Source organism: Diplotaxodon limnothrissa, linkage group LG6, assembly GCF_057381915.1.
Source record: "Diplotaxodon limnothrissa isolate DT_005_m linkage group LG6, D_limnothrissa_male_GT1.1, whole genome shotgun sequence".
NCBI lineage: Eukaryota > Metazoa > Chordata > Actinopteri > Cichliformes > Cichlidae > Diplotaxodon > Diplotaxodon limnothrissa.
In genome coordinates this window covers 13650898-13672881 of record NC_140601.1, presented here as the reverse complement: position 1 = coordinate 13672881, position 21984 = coordinate 13650898, and the positions used below count along the sequence as shown (strand labels likewise).

The 21984-nt window shown below is 42.8% G+C and overlaps 2 protein-coding genes across 2 annotated transcripts; one reads left to right on the top strand and one right to left on the bottom strand.

Annotated features, from left to right (window-relative positions):
• Positions 1 to 2383: 2383 nt before the first annotated feature.
• LOC146630254 (perforin-1-like) lies at positions 2384 to 20793 on the top strand. Its single transcript, XM_085355701.1, has 9 exons — positions 2384 to 2656; positions 2751 to 2830; positions 3025 to 3070; positions 10192 to 10328; positions 10413 to 10551; positions 13749 to 13829; positions 13927 to 14423; positions 20174 to 20267; positions 20578 to 20793. The coding sequence occupies exons 1-9, from the start codon at positions 2384 to 2386 to the stop codon at positions 20791 to 20793; spliced, it is 1563 nt and encodes a 520-aa protein (XP_085211827.1).
• LOC146630255 (uncharacterized) lies at positions 7867 to 8941 on the bottom strand. Its single transcript, XM_085355364.1, has 2 exons — positions 8669 to 8941; positions 7867 to 8535 (listed from the first exon to the last, which is right to left on the bottom strand). Exons 1-2 carry the CDS (start codon positions 8939 to 8941, stop codon positions 7867 to 7869), a joined length of 942 nt encoding a protein of 313 aa, XP_085211490.1.
• Positions 20794 to 21984: the final 1191 nt, after the last annotated feature.

Below are 21984 nucleotides of genomic sequence, written 5' to 3'. Positions count from 1 at the left end.
TATAATGTGTGATCAAAATGCTAATTTTTTTGTTTTTAAGTAATAAAGCATTATTTTTCAGAGCTCCAAAATCACAAATATGTTTGTGTTCATAGCATGCTGTTTCTCAGCATCCATGCTTTATGTGTTAAAAAACAAAACAAAAACTGTCGCGTGTAGGTCACATGACCTGGGACAAAGAATAAAAGTGCTGTTGCCTGAACAGTCACAGGACATCCTCAGATGATACCCTCACCATCTCCATCTCTTGACACATTCACTGCTGAGGTTTAAACAGGTAATCTGATGTTTTTTATTTAAAAAATATTTAACACATATTTTAAATCAAATCAAAGAATGAATCTTATATTATTTACAGTAAACTTATGAATGATCCTGCTGATTTTTTGCCACCTCAGGCTGAACAAATTAATTTAATAAATTTATCTAAATTGCTGATTGTGTGTGAAGTATGCTAACATAACTAGCAGAAACACATTAAATGTTGGTACTACGCAACCAATGCCAAACATCATTTTGATTTGTTAGCACAGGTAAATAAATATAAATATAAATATAAATAAATATCACAAATGTAGCTTTTTGAGCTGTTGATCTAATGAAACAAGCCTTTCAATGGAATGATGGACCCTTTCAACATGGAATGCAGTATTCTGAGTATATATAAGATAAGATAAGATAAGATAAGATAAAACTTTATTAATCCCTCGGGTGGGTTCCTCTGGGAAATTCGGTTTCCAATTGCACAGCACCGACAGAAGTTACAGAACGTAAGCAGAATATTATATACATACACATATATCAATACAGAGACATATATAAATAAAATATATAAAAGGGATAAATAGAATAAATAGAAATAAGAATACAAGGGAATTGCACATTTCAAGTATTGAAGTCTATTGCACCGTTGACTATTAACAAAACGTATTGCACAGTGAAGTGAAGAGGCACTTGTTCCCCCCTCCTTTGTCCTCCTGTTTCCCCTCCCTCTCCCCTCCAGAGAGGAGTTAAACAGTCTGATGGCGTGTGGGACAAAGGAGATTTTAAGTCTGTTGGTTCTTGTCTTTGGGAAAAGCAACCTGTCACTGAACAGACTCCTCTGGTTGTTTATGGCCGTGTGCAGAGGATGCCCAGCAGTTTTTTTAGTGTCCTTTTCTCTGCCACTGTCACCAGTGTTCAGCTTCATGCCGACCACAGAGCTAGCCTTCCTGATCAGTTTCTCCAGCCTGGATGAGTCCTTCTTTGCTGTGCTGCTCCCCCAGCACACCACAGCATAGAAAAGTACTCCAGCAACCACTGACTGGTAAAACATCCTCAGGAGCTTCCTGCAGATGTTAAAAGACCTCAGCCTCCTGAGGAAGTACAGTCAGCTTTGGGCTTTTTTATACAGGTGCTCTGTGTTGCATGACCAGTGCAGTTTGTTGTCCACCCACAGCCCGAGGTACTTGTACTTGTTGACCACCTCCACCTCCTCCCCCTCTATCTGAACCGGCAGTGGACCTTCTCTGGACCTCCCGAAGTCCACAACCAGTTCCTTGGTCTTTGAGGTGTTGAGTTGCAGGTGGTTTGTGTGACTCCATGTGACGAAGTTCCTCACCAGACTTCTGTACTCCTCTTCCTGATTATCCCAGATACACCCTATGATGGCTGTGTCGTCTGCAAACTTCTGAATATGGCATAATTCAGAGATGTAGCAGAAGTCAGAGGTGTACAGGGTGAAGAGAAGAGGGGACAGCACAGTTCCCGGTGGTGCTCCTGTGCTGCTGACCACAGTGTCAGACATGATGTCCTTCAGCCTGACGTACTGTGGTCTGTCAGTTGTTAGTGATTGTTAAAAAACAAACAAACAAAAAACCAGCGGCATATTAATTAATATTTAAAATAATCACTAGAAGCCATCCTATATATTATGACAATGTGAATAGCCTCTTCACCTCACTGTGCAATACCTTTGTGCAATACTTTTGTAAATAGTCAATGGTGCAAATAGACCTCAATACTTGAAATGTGCAATTCACTTGTATTTTTATTTTTATTCCTATTTATTCTATTTATCCCCTTCGTATATTTTATTTATATTTGTCTCTGTATTTATATATATGTGTATGTGTGTGTGTGTATATATATATATAATATTCTGTAACTCTGTAACTTCTGTCGGTGCTGTGCTTTTGGAAACCGAATTTCCCAGAGGAACCCACCCGAGGGATTAATAAAGTTCTGTCTTATCTTATCTTATCTTAGCCGGGTCATATCTACTTAAGAGAGATGAATGATTAAAAAAAACCCAAATAAAACAAAAATAGTATTTCTTGCATTTTCTTTTTGATACATTACATTACAGCTTAAAATAAAGCAACTGTTCTCCCTTCTCCCAGCCATGCTCTCCTTTTCAACTCCCACCACTCTCTACCTGAGCCTCCTCCTCCTCTTTCTGTTGTGCCTCTCCCCTGCTCTTTCTTGTCAGACTGGGACTCAGAGCCAGTGTATGTCTGCTCCCTTTGTGCCTGGTTATGACCTGGCAGGGGAGGGCTTTGATGTTGTTACACTTAAGCGAAAAGGAGCTTATGTGATTGATGTGAAGACCTACCTCACTCCAAGAAAAACCTGTACACTCTGCACCAACCCTCATAAAGGCGGCCAACTGCAGAAAGTAACTAAATATTATAGTAATTAATAAAAAACATGTCAAAAATTACTTTGGCATACCATTAACATGCTAAACCTGTTATTAATTATATTTCCAGCTACCAGTCTCTACTTTGGACTGGCGTACATTCAACCGCTGCAGTTTTCGTCTCGAGGACAGTGAACACACCTCCATCAGGTATTCTAGGACTTAGAAACATAATCACTCATTGTGCCCTGACAGGTTTCATACATTACTTTACATATTCATAGATGTCATCCCACCCACATGGCATACATTAATTAATTTTATCAAACAATCATTTAATAATTGCAAATCATTTTTTCCTACTGGAATATTTTGGGGAATTAAGCAAAATAATTTCTCTACAGTTCACTGGTCAGCACATACACCGACCAGAGCAGCATCGACTGGAAGGTAGGAAACATTCATGTTGAGTGAAACATGGATATAATGTTACTATTACTGCAAACTGTTGATCTAGTCCTGTAATCATTCCTAGCTCCATGTTTTAAAAAGTCCTATGACTGAGCATTGTAAGGACATTATTTAAAGAAAAAAAGAGAAGAGAAATACAGTAACAAGGCATATAAACATCATACAGTGTGGAACCCCTCTGTTTATTGAGGAAAATCATCCCACTTTTGCTTTAATATGTAGCTCTAGGTAAGAAAGAATTGCCTGCAATAACATACACACACACCACGCACAGTAATACACAGTAACAGAAGGTTGTGAGAACAGTGTCTATGTATAACCTATAAAAGTAACGAGAAGGTGTTCTAACTTGTAGAAGGATCTTAAAAAAGAAACATTTCGTTCTCCCAAAAATCCCGTTTCCTTGTCAGGTGTTTCTCAAGAGTCCTTAGAGTGAGACTAGTACTTCTCCTAGTTTTTTTTTTTTTATAACAATCAATAATTTAAATGCTATGACTATAATTCCCTCGAAGCAAGGCAGACGCAAGTGGTTTTCCGTCACTGGTTTATTTGAAGACTTCTCTCCAACGTCACCGTGAAAACTACACACCATTAACAAAATAAAAACTCAATGTAAGACACAGCACCTAAAATAACACTGTACAACAAAACGAGATATATCAATAAATACCTCGTTGGCTGCATGCTGCAAAAAGGGAATTAGTCACCATTCTTCTGAAGTTTCCTTATAAGTGTGTATTTAAAGCCCATTCCACTTAGTGTGACTTTCACTAAAGAACGGCCTCATTCTTGCTCCGCACTTAGTTTTCTCCTTTTTTCTCCCAAAAAGGAAACAGCGCGACTTGTAAGCAAGCTTGACTTTCAAAATAAAAGCACAATAAGTTTAACTACATAAAATAGCATAGCATAAATAATGTAAAGCTTAAACAATTTACAACGATGACATGGACCTTGAGAAGATAAAGAAATAATTCAAATGATATAAACAATGTCATCATGCCAACAACAACATGACCATGCATTGTTTGGACATGGACAATAAGCTGGTCTAAGCTGGCACTACTTCCAAGAACTTTGCAACTTGTTCTCCAATGTGAGCCTTTCTCTTCTTTTTGTAAATATTCCTCTTGACTATATATTTCTCCTGTTTGTTATTTATTCCTGCTGTCTTATTACAGTGTTTCTCAAATGCTAAAACACATGTCACACAGCAAATTCAAAAGTGTTAAATGTTTTGGTGTTAATAGTCTTCTTGCAAAAGTAGAGTTAATTTTACTCTAAGCAGAGTCACATTCTTTTAATGTAACTCTGAGGTGTAAAATGATAGTAGTTAAAATCGAGTGTTAAAAATGAGTGTTTCTATTTCAAATCTGGAGGTGTTACAATGGAAACATTAACTCTTGACCTCTTAACTCTGAACTCCTAGAGGGGCTATGACACCAATAGAGTAAATTCACAGACTCCGCCCCCAGCATGGCTCCAATCGAAGCTGAAGTGAAGCCGTTTCAGAACATTTTGCACTACATATTTGAGTTGTTTGCCATGCTTGGTAAGTCATTTTTTCAAAGATTGTTTCAATTATTATTATGAGCTTTTACTTCTGTGGCTCTTTGGAGTTGAGACAAAGCTGTGTGAAAGGCATTAGCCATGTTGCTCGGTGATAGCATAACATTCTGCTTTAGCTAGCTGAAAGGTATTGTTTGCAGGCAAATACCACAGCCTTGAAAAAAAGCTTGCATGTGAATTTTCAGTCAAACTTTTGGTCAAATACACCTAAAACAATGTGTAGAATGTGAAATGTTGGTATAATGGTGCTACTTGAAGCCTGAAAACGATCGCCCATAAAAAACAAAAACAAAAACAAAAAAAAAAACAAAACAAAACACGAGCAAACAGCAGTAGCAGACTTCCTGACTGGATTCTACGTTAGCATTTAGATCCCTCCAGAGTTTTGTGCACACGGTTTAAGTAAAAATGAAAAAGGTTGAGGTTTTACATTTAGTTCAGTATTACCTGTTGCCTGTGTCTTTGTCTTTTGGGAAAATACTTTACACAAGTAATGGCTCAAAAAGGATTCCTTTTTTTTCTCTTTTTTTTTTTTACTGTGCTGCAATTGTTTACTGGATTATTTGTGCCATTAATTAGTGTCAACTAATTTTTATTCAATCTCCGCACAGGATATGCTTGTGAAGATGGAATATGGGGGAGAGCAGAAGTGCGTTGAAGTTCCACAAAGGGATGAATGAAGGACATACATATTGTATTGAAGAAATAAGTGATGAGAATGCTGTTATTTGCATTTACCATGTCAGACCTTTTGATAAACAAAATTCTAATGAAAGTGAGAACATGTATACTGTTACATCTTTCAGAAAATGTTTTGAAATTGTGCTGCACAGTTCAGAATAAATGTTTTTCAAAAACCATTGCATCTTTTTAGTAAATGTTTATTTCCAAAAGAAATTTCTAGAAGTTCAGAACAGTAAAATTCCCTCTTTTTAGAATGAATTAGAAGATAACTCTTACGTAGTTAAACTAAAATACTCTTTGAGAGTTAATATATAAACTCTTAACACCAAGTGTTAAATTATCAACTCCAGACAGATTTGGTGTTTAACACTAAATCAGAGTTAACGTACCAACTCTCCAAAAAGTGTTAAATTAACACTCTCTGGTGTGGACCCATATAGACACTTTAATAGCGTTGAAATCAAATCCGACAGTGTTAATTTGGACATGCTGGATTTGCTGTGCACAAACGTTACCACCAGGGGCCTGTTCTTCGTACCTCGCTAAGTAAGTTAGCTCGATTAGATTGTTGACGATTTCGCGTGATCCTGGATCGTTCGGTTCCCCGAAGCTCATCCGGGACTTGCTGTCATAGCAACAGAGCCGTAAGCGTAAACCTGCTCGGGAGCAGGTTTACTTTATGTAAACAGGATTAGATCGCGGCCACGCAGGTATGTCCGCTTCATTTATACGAAAGCAACAGCGATATTCCACCACTGTTTCACCATAAATAAATAACATCAATGTAACTAAAGATAATGCAGCACTTGATCCTTTTATTGATGTCACACAGATACATACAGGTCATTTCCTAAAAAAGGGAAATGTACTATTAACATTCTATTACATGTATGTGATTATTACAGATGTAATTCATATTTCAGAGTAGTAATTGTAAATTACTTCGTGTAATCAAGATGAGAGACCACGGCTATAAAAGCGAAGGTGGATTTGGGAAGCCTGTCGCAGCCATGTCCTGTCCGTATACGCGACCAACCCATTGCGGAAGGTGCAAGATTGATAAGGAGAGTCCTCAGAATTCAGCGTATATTGCGGGATAGACAGGATCCTTTAGCTCAGCGCGACAGTGTGCTCATTGAGAGATATCGATATTCCCGTGAGGGTATTATTTACTTAACCAACTTGTTGACGAGGGGGTGCAGGACCACCACCTGTCTTTTTTTCCTCTGCCCTTTTCTTGGTTGCTGTTATGAACAAACTAACAGAGTATTACAGGCCAGTATTACCTTGCCAAGAGACGAAAAGCAATCTAAGAGATAAATATTACCATTCTGTAGAATACTCCTGTATTCCACTTTTACTTGTTCCCATGTTCTTGTGGGTCCTGTTGTGGCTCTAATGTGAAAGGGGATATAATATAACATATTATAATATAATATAATGCCATATGATATTGGACAATATAGTGTCATATGATAGATCTACCCTACCGCCTACTGGTGTTGGCCAGAGGGGCCGATGGCGCGATATGGCAGCCTGGCTACAACCGTAGCTGCCTCCACCAGTGTGTGAATGTGGGAGTGAATGAATAGTGGTATCGTAAAGCGCTTTGGGTGCCTTGGAAAGCGCTATATGAACCCAATCCATTATTATTAGTACTATTATTATTAAATTACCTACGAGTTTGATTTGTCAGCAACTTTCTGCCAGCCCTCTCTCCTTGCTTCTGCAGCCTTTGCAGTTTTCTCTTGCGTTTTAATTAAACTCTGAAACTCCTGAAATCCCTCACTCATGAGTTCTTGCTCTGCTGCCGGAAAATACCGAGCACGCCCCTTCGACATTTTCGCCGACCAATCAGCGGGTTGCCGATCAATGTTTCTACTATCGATGCGTAGCCCCTTTTACGACACCCAGTGATGTCACATTACTGCGTCCAGCTGTACTAATCGTCAACAGCAGGTGTGTTCGGGGAACCGGATTAGCGAGCTCACGGTTAGCGCGATGGTTTGGTCTTGGATGTGTCATTTGATCTTGGATGTAGTAAGCGACGTACGAAGAACAGGCCCCAGGTCCCCCAATGTCCAAACACAACACCCTTCTCTAAAGCTACATAAACACAACCACACCTTCCCACTGCAAAACTCAAACTCCCACACCAAGAAAGCAGCTCGAAGCTGTCAAAACTGTAAACACTATACACAGCATTACACACTACAGAAAAACAATTGAAAACACAATGCTCAATTTGTGAGAAGGTTCTTTGGTTCATAACTGCCAATGCATATTTTTATAAACTGTACAGTAACGGATCATCATAGAACCCTGCAGAGGATTAGGCATTTAGATTTGTGAGTTTCACATGAAGACTATAAATCTATAAAAACATATTGCATGTACGTACACTACTGTAACACAACTCAATGCAAAAACAGAATCTATCGCACACAACAGTACTCTCGGAAACATGATCAGGGTGTGAAGTCTTTTTTATTGTCTACACGGTCTTTTTACAGTATTACACACAGTCACTGTGCGGCATCATGTCGCCGAGCTGCATTGGGCCACATCACCTCATCCACATCACAGGCTATATTGTCCCTTGCTAGGCACCGCGGGAAAAACGCCCTGGAATGGCGAATCCATCCCTGGAAGGCCTCCACTGGGATGTCAGCACAGGCCAGCTCCATTGCCCGTACGAGGTTCTCTCTTGTGTATGGCTGTCTGTCATACACCTTCCATCTCCATGATGAGAAGAACTCCTCTATAGGGTTCAGGAAAGGGGAGTAGGGTGGCAGACAGACGTTTAAAAAGTGGTCACTGTTGGTGGTGAACCACTCTCTGATTTGGTGTGTTTTGTGGAAGCGGACGTTGTCCCAAATGATCACATACATGTGATGTGCTAGCCTAGGATGGTGTTGTTGACGGTCCAGGAGGATGTCTTTTAGCTCCTCTAGGAAGGTGAGGAGACGTTGTTTGTTGTAAGACCCAAGGACAGCATGCCGGTGGACAAGCCCCTCCGTACCCATAGCTGCACAAAGAGTAATATTACCCCCCCGTTGGCCAGGAACCTCAGTGATGGCTCTTTGGCCAATGATGTTACGGCCTCTTCGCCTTCGTTTCTGGAGGTTGAAGCCAGCCTCATCCAGGAAGAGGTACTCATGGGGTCTGGCCATCGCGTCCAACTGCATTATCCTCTGTGAACATGGAAAAGCGTACAGGTGTTCAGAACGGTCAATCAGGTAGCACAGTATTGTCCAGAAGTAATGTAGGCCACTAAGCAACACAGTATGTCCACTAACTGTACTGTGGACATGGATGTATACGTACTTGCACATACTCGTAACGTTGTTCTATGTGTCGCGCAGAGTTGCGCTCAAAGGGAACCCTGTAGACTTGTTTCCTCCTCATCTGTTGGCGCCGGAGAACTCGGTCTATTGTGGACATGCTGACAGCATCAATGTTCTCAAAGTTTACATTATCTGCAATGACTTTGTCTCTGATCTCTCGGAGTCTAATGCAGTTGTTCTCACGGACCATATCTGCAATGAGGGTTTCTTGTGCCGCTGTGAATATGGCAACCCTCCCACCTCTATGTGGCATTCTTTCAGCTCTAAAGAAAGAAACATGTGTTGTCAATTGACTGATTTATATGTAAAACTACATGTAAAGTAACAGACCACTTTCACAGGCCTGTAAAACTGTAGTGTGACAAAGAAAGCAATAGCGTACTATACCTGTTGTGTTGTCTAAATGCCTTGATAATGGTGGCCACGGTGAACCTACTCAGGTTTGGATGTACTCTTCGTCCCGCTTCAGCCATTGTCATGCCATGGACAATGACATGATCAATTACTGTTGCTCGCATATCATCTGTTATGATGGTGCGAGGTTGTCTTCTTCTCCCACCTGGACCTTCTCCTCTCTCTTGTTGGCCTCCTTCTCTTCCTCCTCTACTCCGAACTCCTCTTCTTCTTAGGCCTTCACCTCTTCCTCCTCTGATCTCAACCCCTCTTCCTCTTTGGCCTGCAGCTCTTCTCCTTCCGCACGCTCGAATGCCTTCATCCATTGTGATTGTTTGGCATCTTCACCAAACTATGCTTTTATAGGTGGGGTCACATCATTAGCAACAGGTGTCTTCAATTTTGAGTCGTTGTGTGTAGTGACTGATGCCAGGTGTGTTCCCTGTGTTCAAAGATTGGTGACTGTAGCAAGCATTTTGCATCACATGGGCTTTCATTTGTGAATATGAGCAGAGCTGTTTTGCAACATGTGTTTTAGCAAGGACAAATGTGTTTAGATTTATGAGTACAGAGGGTTGTGTTTTGTGAATTGTGTCTTCATGTGACATGTGTTTATGGTACTGGAATATGGTGGCTACATTTAGTAAATGTGTTTAGACTACTGGTCATTTGGGTTACAGGATTGGCTTTTGTGTTTTAACATTTGAGAAAAACTGTATTTATATTTTATTTGTGCACAGTTGGTGTGGAGCACACACAATTTCATTGTACATTCTACAATGACAATAAAGGACTACACACCCATTGCTCAACAACTTGTTAATTACAAGTCAGTCACTGAGTGTCTGGTTTACAATCAGCACACTTCAAAATGAGACTTCATAAACCAACATATGACATCACAATAGCTACATGCATCTTTTATACTCTCTATGGTAACAAGCTTTTTAGCTGCTTTCAATTAAAGGTACTTTTAAGGCCTATTGCAAATAAAAGTTGAACAACAGGTGAGTTGTCATCTTAACTCAATGTGGTCCTATAATTCACTCACTAACAATCACACTTCAATCAAAATATAAATCACATAGCTCATGCCTTCATTTCTCTTAGGTTGGACTGGATATTGAGAAGCTTGGCAACCTGGAGTTTGGAGGAACAAGATCTACAGCATACAACTTTGCTGTAACCAAGAAGAGAGAGGATCGCTACACCTTCAGCACACATATAATCACCTGTAAACATTATAGGTAGAGTTTAAAGACTACTACAACATCTAATTTTTTAAATTTAAGTTTGATGTCTATTAATCTGTATTTTTTTTGTGTGTTTAGTTACCGTGTGTCCAACAGCCCTCCTCTCAGTGCTGAGTTCAGTAAAGATGTGGCCAGACTCCCAGCTACCTACAGCAATGCAACCAAAGCCCAGTACAGACACTTCATAGACACATACGGCACACATTATATTCGCCAGGTGATAAAATTAATATACACATCCCTTTAATTTTTTTTATACCATTCAGAAGTCATTAAACCCATCCATCCATCCATCCATCCATCTTCATCCGCTTTATCCGGGGCCGGGTCGCGGGGGCAGCAGCCTAAGCAAAGAGGCCCAGACCTCCCTCTCCCCAGCCACCTCCTCCAGCTTATCCGGGGGAATACCAAGGCGTTCCCAGGCCAGCCGAGAGATATAATCTCTCCAGCGTATCCTGGGTCTGCCCCGGGGCCTCCTCCCGGTGGGACATGCCTGGAACACCTCACCCAGGAGGCGCCCAGGGGGCATCCTTGTCAGATGCCCGAACCACCTCAGCTGGCTCCTTTCGATGTGGAGCAGCAGCTGCTCTACTCTGAGCCCCTCCCGGATTGCCGAACTTCTCACCCTATCTCTAAGGGAGAGGCCAGCCACCCTTCGGAGGAAGCTCATTTCTGCTGCTTGTATCCGCGATCTCGTTCTTTCGGTCACTACCCACAGCTCGTGGCCATAGGTGAGGGTAGGGACGTAGATCGACCGGTAAATTGAGAGCTTCGCTTTTACACTCAGCTCCCTCTTCACCACGATGGACCGGTGCAGCGTCTGCATTACTGCAGCTGCAGCCCCAATCCGTCTGTCGATCTCCGGCTCCCTTCTCCCATCACTCGCGAACAAGACCCCGAGATACTTGAACTCCTCCACTTGGGGCAGGAACTCATCCCCGACCCGGAGTGGGCACTCCACCCTTTTCCGGCTGAGAACCATGGCCTCAGATTTGGAGGTGCTGATCCTCATTCCCGCTGCTTCACACTCGGCTGCGAACCCTTCCAGTGCGAGCTGGAGGCCCTCACCCGATGAAGCCAACAGAACCACATCATCTGCAAAAATCAGAGATGAGATTCTGAGGCCACCAAAGCGAAAGCCCTCCGCCACTTGGCTGTGCCTAGAAATCCTGTCCATAAAAATTATGAACAGAACCGGAGACAAAGGGCAGCCCTGGCGGAGCCCATCACCCACCGGGAACGAGTCTGACTTATTGCCGGCAATGCGAACCAAGCTCTTGCAACGGTTGTATAGGGATCAAATGGCCCGTAGCAATGGGCCAGACACCCCATACTCCCGCAACACCTCCCACAGGACACCCCGAGGGACACGGTCGAATGCCTTCTCCAAGTCCACAAAACACATGTAGACTGGTTGGGCAAACTCCCATGCACCCTCAAGTATCCTGGAGAGGATAAAGAGCTGGTCCAGTGTTCCGCGACCAGGACGAAAACCGCATTGTTCCTCCTGTATCCGAGGTTCGACTAGCGGACGAACTCTCCTTTCCAGCACCCTGGCATAGACTTTTCCAGGGAGGCTGAGGAGTGTGATCACCCTGTAGTTGGAACACACCCTCCGGTCCCCTTTCTTAAAGATGGGGATCACCACCCCAGTCTGCCAGTCCACAGGTACTGCCCCTGATCTCCACGCAACATTGCAGAGGCGTGTCAACCAGGACAGCCCTACAACGTCCAGAGCCTTCAGGAACTCGGGGCGGACCTCATCAACACCAGGGGCTCTGCCACCAAGGAGTTGTTTAACTGCCTCAGTGACCTCGCCCCCGGAAATTGGCGGGTCATTCCCCTCATCCCCAGACTCTGCTTCCTCCTCGGAAGACGTGTCAGTGGGATTAAGGAGGTCCTCGAAGTATCCCTTCCACCGCCTGACAATTTTCTCAGTCGACGTCAGCAGCGCTCCGCCAGCACTATACACAGTGCAGGTAGAGCACCGCTTTCCCCTCCTGAGACGCCTGACGGTTTGCCAGAATCTCTTCGAGGCAGTCCGAAAGTCTTTTTCCATGGCCTCTCCGAACTCCTCCCACACCCGAGTTTTTGCTTCAGCCACTGCCCGAGCCGCATTCCGCTTGGCCTGTCGATACCTGTCGGCTGCCTCCGGAGTCCCACAGGCTAACCAAGCCCGATAGGACTCCTTCTTCAGCCTGGTGGCTCCCTTCACCTCTGGTGTCCACCATTTGGTTCGGGGATTACCACCACGGCAGCACCAACCACCTTGTGGCCGCAGCTCAATGCAGCAGCTTCGGCAATGGAGACGCTGAACATGGTCCATTCGGACTCAATGTCCCCAGTCTCCCTCGGAATGCTGTTGAAGCTCTGCCGGAGGTGTGCGTTGAAGATCTCGCGGACTGGGGCCTCTGCTAGACGTTCCCAGCACACCCTCACTACGCGTTTAGGTGCACCAGGTCTGTCCAGCGTCCTCCCCCGCCACCTGATCCAACTCACCACCAGGTGGTGATCAGTTGACAGCTCAGCCCCTCTCTTTACCCGAGTGTCCAGAACATATGGTCGGAGGTCTGCTGATACGATTACAAAATCGATCATCGACCTACGGCCTAGAGCGTCCTGGTGCCACGTGCACTTATGGACACTCTTATGTTCGAACAGGGTGTTAGTTATGGCCAAACTGTGATTAGCACAGAAGTCCAATAACAAAGCACCGCTCGGGTTCAGATCAGGGAGGCCGTTCCTCCCAATCACGCCCCTCGAGGTCTCGCTGTCGTTACCCACGTGAGCATTGAAGTCTCCCAGCAGGACAACAGAGTCTCCAGGCGGAGCACCCTCCAGCACCCCCCCCCCAGGGACTCTAAGAAGGCTGGGTACTCTGAACTGCCACTCAGCGCATAAGCGCAGATGACAGTCAGGACCCGTTCCCTGACCCTAAGGCGCAGGGAACAAACCCTCTCGTCCACCGGGAAAAACCCCAACATATCGGCAGCAAGCCGAGGGGATATTAGAATACCCACCCCAGCCCGCCGCCTCTCACCAGGGGCAACTCCAGACTGAGACAGAGTCCAGCCCCTCTCCAGGAGACTGGTTCCAGAGCCCAAGCCATGCGTAGAGGTGAGCCCGACTATATCTAGCCGGTACCTCTCAACCTCACGCACTAACTCAGGCTCCTTCCCCACCAGAGAGGTGACATTCCATGTCCCTATTGCCAGTCTTGGCAGCCGGGGGTCAGTCCGCCAGGGCCTCCGCTCCTGGCCGCCACCCGGCACACAATGCACCCGACCCCTATGGCGCCTCCTGCGGGTGGTGGGCCTGCGGGAGGATGGGCCCATGTCTCCTCTTCGGGCTGTGCCCGGCCGGGCCCCATGGACTAAACCCTTTTTTAAAAATGTTTAATAAATGTTTTTTCAGGTTGATCTTGGAGGGCAGTTCAGGCGAGTCACGTCTACACGTACCTGCTTGTCCAGTCTGAATCATCTTACTTCATCCCAGGTATGTGTAGCACATATATCTGGTTAAAGCAGTGAACATATGTACATACACTTTGTACCAACAAAAGCAATATCCAGTGTTACCTCCTTTCACACAGGTACACGACTGCTTGTCATTGGGTGTCAAGGTAGGCCTGGGGAATGTTAATCTGGGTCCTTCTTTTAACTTATGCGCCTCAGTCCTAAACAACCAAGGTGTCTCTGTTATGTACGCCTCTGGTCTTCACGGTCATTATTCAGAAGTGGTAGGAGGCAGAGGCTGGACTGGGGAGTTTTCACTCACCAGAAATGACTCACTGGGCTACCAGAATTGGCTAAAAACCCTCATAGATCAACCTGATGTGGTTTGCTACTCTCTAAGACCACTGTATGAACTGGTGCAAACGTCAGCACGGAATAAAGGAGTAAAGGCTGCAATAGAGCAGTACTTAAAAGACAACAGCATCAGTCGATCAAACACACAGTCGTACTGTAGCAGCAGTGGTCCCAACCTGGATTCCAACTGTTGTCCTAAAGAGATTCAGAAAGGAACACTAAGGATAACAATGATCCAAGCCTCTGGTCTGAAAGGAGATTTTTGGGGCAAGACTGACGGGTGAGTAGTGAACAAGATAAGCTTCAAAGGAAAGCCACTGTAAACATAACAGATGAATCATAGACATTAACACAAGGAGGGATATTATACCCCTTATGTCAAACAGAGTGATTTGTGGCCCCAATAAATGATTTGTGACCCTAGGAAGTAATAAAGGAAGTAATAAAACATATGGTACCCATAAAATTATTATATTCATGAAAATTATGATATTCATAAATTTGTGATATTCATCAAAATATGCTAGTTCATAGTTCATTAATTTTTCCCCAAAAATAAATGATTTCATTATTAAAAAAAAGTTTTTTATATCAAATAGCATCCTTTATTTTTAAGCATAAAAAGTTTTTACTTTTTATGCTTAAAAAACGCCATCTGGTGGTGGGTCAGTGTGTGTGTGGACTTTCTCAAAAACAGGAGAAAACTGATCAAACAAAAAGGCGGTCCACCCCTACACGCTCTTACATTAACCAACATAGTGACACAGTGAACGGTCTGCCGGTTGGGTTGGGCCGAGGATGAATGACCTGGCAGTCCCTGGCGGTGTCTTCTTATCGCTGCCTCCCGGTCCTTAGCCAATCGGTGCAATCCAGCCACCCTGGATGCACCAATCACGGAGGAGCACCTGCACACTCAAATTTACATATGATAATTACGACAACAGTCGTAACATGTGCTTTTTGTTAAATAAAAAACATGAGAGATAATTCACTTAAAAACATAATAATAATGTTTTATTTTTGGTTTTTGATTACATCAGAAATTTAACCATGTGGGTGATAAGGCAATTGTCTTGCTTTTCTTCTTTTTTTGGCTTAACAATAACATCTTCCTCGGATGATCTGTGGTATTCTCCTGTTTCTCTTGAATCTTTTAGCGCTGCTATTTCCCTTCTGGCTGACAAGTTTCCAATAGTGGACAGGGGTAGCTTTAGGTCCGCCAGAGTTCGTGCAAGTGAACGCCAGCCTGTTGGCTTCACACTTGTCCAAGAGCTTGCTAAAAACTTCATCAAGTCGAGCACGTGACTTCCTGGTATAGGCTTTTCTCTATGCATCAATTCTCCGTCCTCAGTCCATCCGCTGTGACCTTTTGATGCTAATATTCTACGCATTAGATATTCAGTGTTTCTCTTTGAGCGAGGGTTTATGTGGGTTAAAACGGCATGTAAAACCTTATTCACACTTGCCACCTGCTCCCCCTCCTCGCTTTCTTCCTGCTGGTAGTCGCGCTCATCATGTGATCTCTCACTCTGTCCCTCTTCACGCGCAGCGGGGAGCCTTAGTGTTATTTGCTTGCTTTCATCTACTTTTTGTCTCTCTAGTATGAGATACTTTTGTAAAAGCATGTTATACTTTTTTTATTTTCTCATCGGGGTTTAGACCCTGAGTCTCCAATACACGTCTCATTTGACTGTCCAGTTCATCCTCGGCTTTGTCTCTGATGCTTGGTCGAGAAGCATTTGCATGCGTTTCATGTAAGCATTTGATCTGCTCAGGCGAGATCAGATACATTTTCTGCATTTTTATTTGCGAATGGCGCCTATAGCTAAATCAGCTATGATGGGTAAGACTGTTGTGAGTAGTGGTAAGAGGAAGCTGCCTTTTTGAGTCATTACCTTCTTTTTCTTCCTGACACCGTCACGTCTGTTGGCCATTTGTCTGATTTTCTCTTATGTCATTTCAACTTCTTATGTTGGCATTGTGTGATTGGAATATTTCCACACAGCTGTTCTGACGGTAGTATCCCGGATCTCAGTCTGAGTTGCTCTGGAGAGGTGGGGGTTAAACCTATCAATAAATATCCGTGTGGTTCTCTCGTGGCTTCTTCAAAACTCTCCAAGATGAAATGCAGACGTCCTGGACATATTTGTCTAGCTAGTGTATTAACTTGTAATTTATCGTGAGGTTTTTAAATAACACTGTTCAGACTGATCGTCCTGCTGTGTTTACCTTGTAGAAACACATTTTGGCTCAACATCATCACACTCATATTTTTATGGTGTCTGTACTTTGTGAAAATCCGGACCACTTTTGGATGATTTGCTGCTTGAAAAATAACATCATCCAGTACAATGAGATGACTCTGGTGTGAGGGAAACAAGCTCTCATCGTCAAAAGAATCATGGAGACCTTCAATGAATTTAATGATTTTATTTTTCTCTTGAAGCTCAGAATACAGAGGCTGAAAGGATGTATAAACCCACACAACATTGTCAACAAACTTGTTCGAAACGTACACAGTTTTCCAATACAGATTTCACGAAAAAGGTCTTTCCCCTCTTGGTTGTTCATTTCAGCACAAGTGCGACAGAGAGTAAAGAGAAGCTTGCCTGACTTTGTTTTATAGAGTCCTCTGGGTGGGTATACAACTGCTTTGATAAACCCAAAGTAGTTTTTAGGGTGCTGAAAATTTCGAAAAATTACTTGAGGATGGCCTAAGGGGTAACGACAGGTGCTATTTACAAACGGATACAACGAGGTGACATCCACATAACTAATTTTCTCACCAGGCGCTACACTGCAACGCAACTGTGCTGGGCTTGTACGGCCTCTGAAGAGGGCATGGCGAGGATTCAAAGGCTCTGGTGGATCATAACGTCTGAGGAAGTTGATTACACTCTCATCAGTACGTTTTAACTTGGTCCACTCATGCTGCCAGATTATAACAGGACACACATTATGTTCAGCTCTCAATCTAGCGAGCCTGTCTTGAGCGGCCATGTTACTGTCTGAAAAAGAGGCCCCTAACAGAGGGTTAACATCGGCCTGATTTGAAAAACACGTAACACACCCATGGAAGTAGCAACCCAAAAATTCCCACAGGTATGTTTTACCGTTAATCTGACCATACCCATCCACATAATAACTAGTGAGCTGTTTTTCCCCTTGATTGAGTGCATGTCTGATAAAAACACCTTGTGTGTAAGAGAGATATTGGAGCCATTGAATTGAGGATGAGGAAAATGATTTGACCTGATTATGGTAATTTAGAGGGCATGGTATTGCTAAAGAATTCATTGGCATGAAGTTTGTTAAATAGGTTTTAGGCACGCGCTAGCAAGGGTGTTGCGGCTGAAAGGATCTACTCCTGTCTCTTCAATAAATCCGTTTCTGAACAATGTGCAACCCCGAGCTAGAATTTCAACATCGTTTTCACAGTATAAAAGGGCCTCTTTCATGAAATTGAAGGTGCCGGAGCTGACTGAATCATACCATTTGTAAAATTCTTTCCTGCCCTGTGTTGTCATACGCTCGAGACTATAGGCGGAGGGGGAGGATAAGTGATGTTTGTTTCGAACTGAAACAATGGGGGGAAAGCCTTTAATGCTGTCTGAAAACCCCATTCCTTTTGGGATACCTGACAACGGCATCGGAAGGAAACAGCACGAGTCCATATAGCGCTGGTTTAAGTCTGTGTCTGTAAAGCTGATCAATTTCGAGCCTTGACTGATTAACTTTGGTTTTAAGCTTTGCTTAACCATAGCCCTGAGAATAATGTAAGCATCAAAACTCTTGGCATTATGAGCGATAAAGATAGATAGATAAAGATTTCTGCCAAGGCTGCTAAAGCCTGATTAAGCGCTATAAACGGATCGGATGAGGAAATGTTTTGTGTCAGACTCAGTTGAGAATGAGCCGCGTCTGACTCTGTTTGGATCTCACCATGCTCAACACTCAAACATTGAGAGCTATTTTGCGAGACACTTTCACTAGGCGCTAATCGGGCTAGAGCTAAATTAAGCATTTCTAAAGGGTCATTATTATTATTATTGATCACATCAGGTTGCTCACCGCTTTGTGGAGGTGTATTCTGTGAATGAACAGTATTTTGATTTAACCTAGCTAACGCTAGAAGCAAGAAATGGGTCTGTAATATCATGTTCCTGGTTATCCATTTTTATTGAGTGACAAGAATATCTAAAAGCACAGTTGTTGAAAAAGTAAAGAAAAAAAAACAGCTTTTTATATGATGAGCGAATTAATTCAGCAATGAGACATACTGCTCGAAGAGCGATAGAAGCGAGCTGGTGTCGTCTGCGCTTTGTCCTTGTGCTCCTTATCCTTCTGGTCCTGCTGCTTGTTCTGTTGCTCCTGAGATGTTTAAGTAGACCTAACAATTTGAGGATAACCCCCCCCCCCCCCCCCCCCAAAAAAAAAAACAGTGAGTTATGTTAAATACAAAAGGATAGTTTTTATAAAATTAGAAAAAAAGTGAGAACATAGAGAGACTGACCGTGTTTAGCTCGCAAAAGCAGGCGCCGTGAATTTCGTCTGCCTGATGGGGGAGAAGAAGCGTTGGTGGGGATGGTGCTCCGGGAGCCAGGAGCGTGAGGACCGACCGCGGAGAGCAAATCTTGGCGGACAGACGAATATTTTTCCCCGAGGGTCGCGGGAGAGAAGAAGCGCCGGTGGGGATGGAGCTGTGGCCGGCAGAAGCGGGACGACCTAGCGCTAAGAACAGATCTCTCCCGATTGGACAGACGGATATTTTTCTCTCAGCGAGAGATCATAAAAATCGGACCTGTATGCGATTGGCTAACCGGGGTGCAAGGGGAGCCGCTCTTTTGTTATGTCATTGGCAGCGGGGCGAAGTTAGGCACGTCTCGAAGGCGGAGTTGGTCTCCAGCGCAAATTTCGAACGGAGAGCCCGAAATCATTAATAAGGAGCAGATATAGCGAGAGTAACAAGGGAAAAAATTGTGCGCTGGCTGCGGCTCAGTGCGAGGTAGAACTTAGGCTGTGCGCTGAATTTGAGATGGAGCTAGTAAGAGGGCTGGTTTGAAGAAAAAAGACTAAGGATTTTTTCAGGAGTTTTTACCCTGTTATCGAATATAAGTTTTGGGAATAGAGGGTTCCCCCTAACAAGTTATTCCTGGGGGGGTTTTTTGCGCGTGTTTTCGATAAAAATACGGAGGGTTTTTTCTGGAGGTTTCCTGCTTGTTTGCCTAAGGGTTGGGTGGGAGCCGCGGTGAGCTTATGCTTGGGGGGGATAGCGAGAGTTTTATCGAGTTATTCTAGGGGGGGGGGGGGGTTTGCTGTTGTTGTGCGTTTTTGGAGAAAGACGGAGGGTTTTTCAGGAGGTTTTTGCTGGGAGCCGCGGTGCGCTTATGCTTGGGGTGGTTTTTTTGGGGGGATCTCCAGCATTTGTGAATCGGACTTGGATTCTCATTTTCCTTGTTCAGATTAAACAAATGCAAATAAATTGAAATAAAGTTTTCCAATGAGGGATGCAGCCTGTATCTCCCGCCATACTGAACGTTACAAAAACACAAGTTTAACTAAGCACTTTTACTCTGGTTTAACACACACACACAGACGAGCACGGGCCCAGACACAGGCACGCGCACAAGCGCGCACAGACACACACGCACGGGGGGCGCGCGCGTGCGCACACACGCACTGACCCACCACCAGATGGCAGTTTTTAAGCATAAAGAGTAAAAAAAAAATTTAATGGCTTAAAAATGAAGAATGCTATTTGATATAAAAAAAAATCAAATCATTTATTTTTGGGGGAAAAATTAATGAGCTATGAACTAGCATATTTTGATGAATATCACAAATTTATGAATATCATAAATTTTATGAATATAATAATTTTATGGCTACCATATGTTTTATTACTTCCTTTATTACTTCCTAGGGTCACAAATCATTTATTGGGGCCACAAATCACTCTGTTTGACATAAGGGGTATAATATCCCTCCTAATACAGTAATGTTCTTTTTCCACATTTTGCCATTTCACAGATATGTTAAGATCCAGTTTCAATCGCAAAAATTCCAGACCAGTGTGATCGAATCTAACTCCCCCTCCTGGACCACCAATTACATTCTGGAAAATGTCAGTACAAAGCACTTCTATCTCACTTTTATCCACTACAACAAGTAAAACCAAGGACATTTTAAAAAGCTCTTTTTTTTCAAGATTTTGCATAATTATCTTCTCAGATAAAGAAAAGAATCACACTGTTATATCTTTATATTAAAGACAAATAATAATGAAGCACTGGTGAAATGCTATTTTTTCCTTCTGGAGTTTTTTTTTCTTTTAAATTATTATTGTAATAAAATGAAACATTACTTTAAATGGGCACAACATACATAATTTTATTTCACTTTGGTTTAACTTTGTCTGACTTTTTTTAAAAAAGGTGGCAACAAGCTCGCCTCTGATGATTGAAGTCTGGGACGAGGATGTGTTCTTTGATGACCACCTGGGATCGTGTGTGAAGTACCTGACTCAAGGTACAAACACAATCAGATGCTCACTTCAAAAAGGCGGCACTGTTGAGGTCCAGTATACTCTGACATGTGACAGACACCTGACTGGATCCACCTGTAACCAATACCAACCATCTTCACAATGAAAACGCATTCTGGCTGGCACACACTATGGAAATGCTGGTAGCTTATCTTTAATCAAGTATCATGTCAGGTTGGGTGATAACATTCTTTATGTGCAATATATAAAGAATAATAATTGGGCACAAAATTAACACATACCATGCACTTAGAGTTACAGCTAATTTGATGTGTCATATAGTCTGAGGCAGACAGTCATCTTGTTTAATCCTCATTTGATTTTGGTGGTGGGTCCACATTCAAATCACTTTGTGTATTCATTAAAGACACTTGTGATTATTTTCTGAATTATGTGTAAAAATGGTCAGGCCTCTTCATAAGTATGATTACAAATGCATTCTTGTGTGTCATTCTTGCAAAAGCCTTCATAACATGCAAATATTTTATGTATATTTTTCAGTTCTTTGATTTGTAACAAGTATATAAAACATTAAGTTTAGCAATGCTTGCATGGGTCATATTTAGGGACTTAATGTATCATTTATAATAATGCTGATTATAAAGAAATAAATGTGAGTTCTGATTAATTGATATTTGGCTCATTAAACCTTTGGTGGTGTTTGAATGGCCGTAAATAACTTTTTTCTTTCTTTTTTTTGTAGACACCAAGACTAGAATAAATAAAAAGGCACCCCCAGGTGCCTTTGGCGGTGCAAAACGTTTCGTCGACATTGTGTTTGTTACAAACATACAGTACAGCACTTCAGAGTCATACTGCTAGCGATCAAAGATTTATGGAAATTTGACAAGCTGGAAGCATTCTGTACTGTACAGGAGACACGGCACGAGATTGATTGACATTGGTCTACAGCCAATCAGGACGCAGTGCACTGTGTCCTGAAATAAAATCCACAAAACAGCGAGGCCGCGAAAGGTGAACCGCGTTATAGCAAGGGACAACTGTAGTTTCAAATCGTATAAATAGCCAAAGCTCTGTTGAAAAGGGTTACTTTTTAGGGTTTAAACCATGATTGTAAAAATGAATATGCTGTACTGAAAAACACTGAATCTGGGAAGTGAGAGAAAAAAACTTATCCAAAAGGTTTACTGAGGTCATCAAGTGAGCAGAAGAATCCCTTCCTCACTGACTTTACAGTTTTTCTGAATTGCTAAAACACTAAATCCCATTGTGAAAACTAAACTGTCAACTATGAAAACTCATTCATCAAATCAATCTCACAGTTGCCAAAATCTTA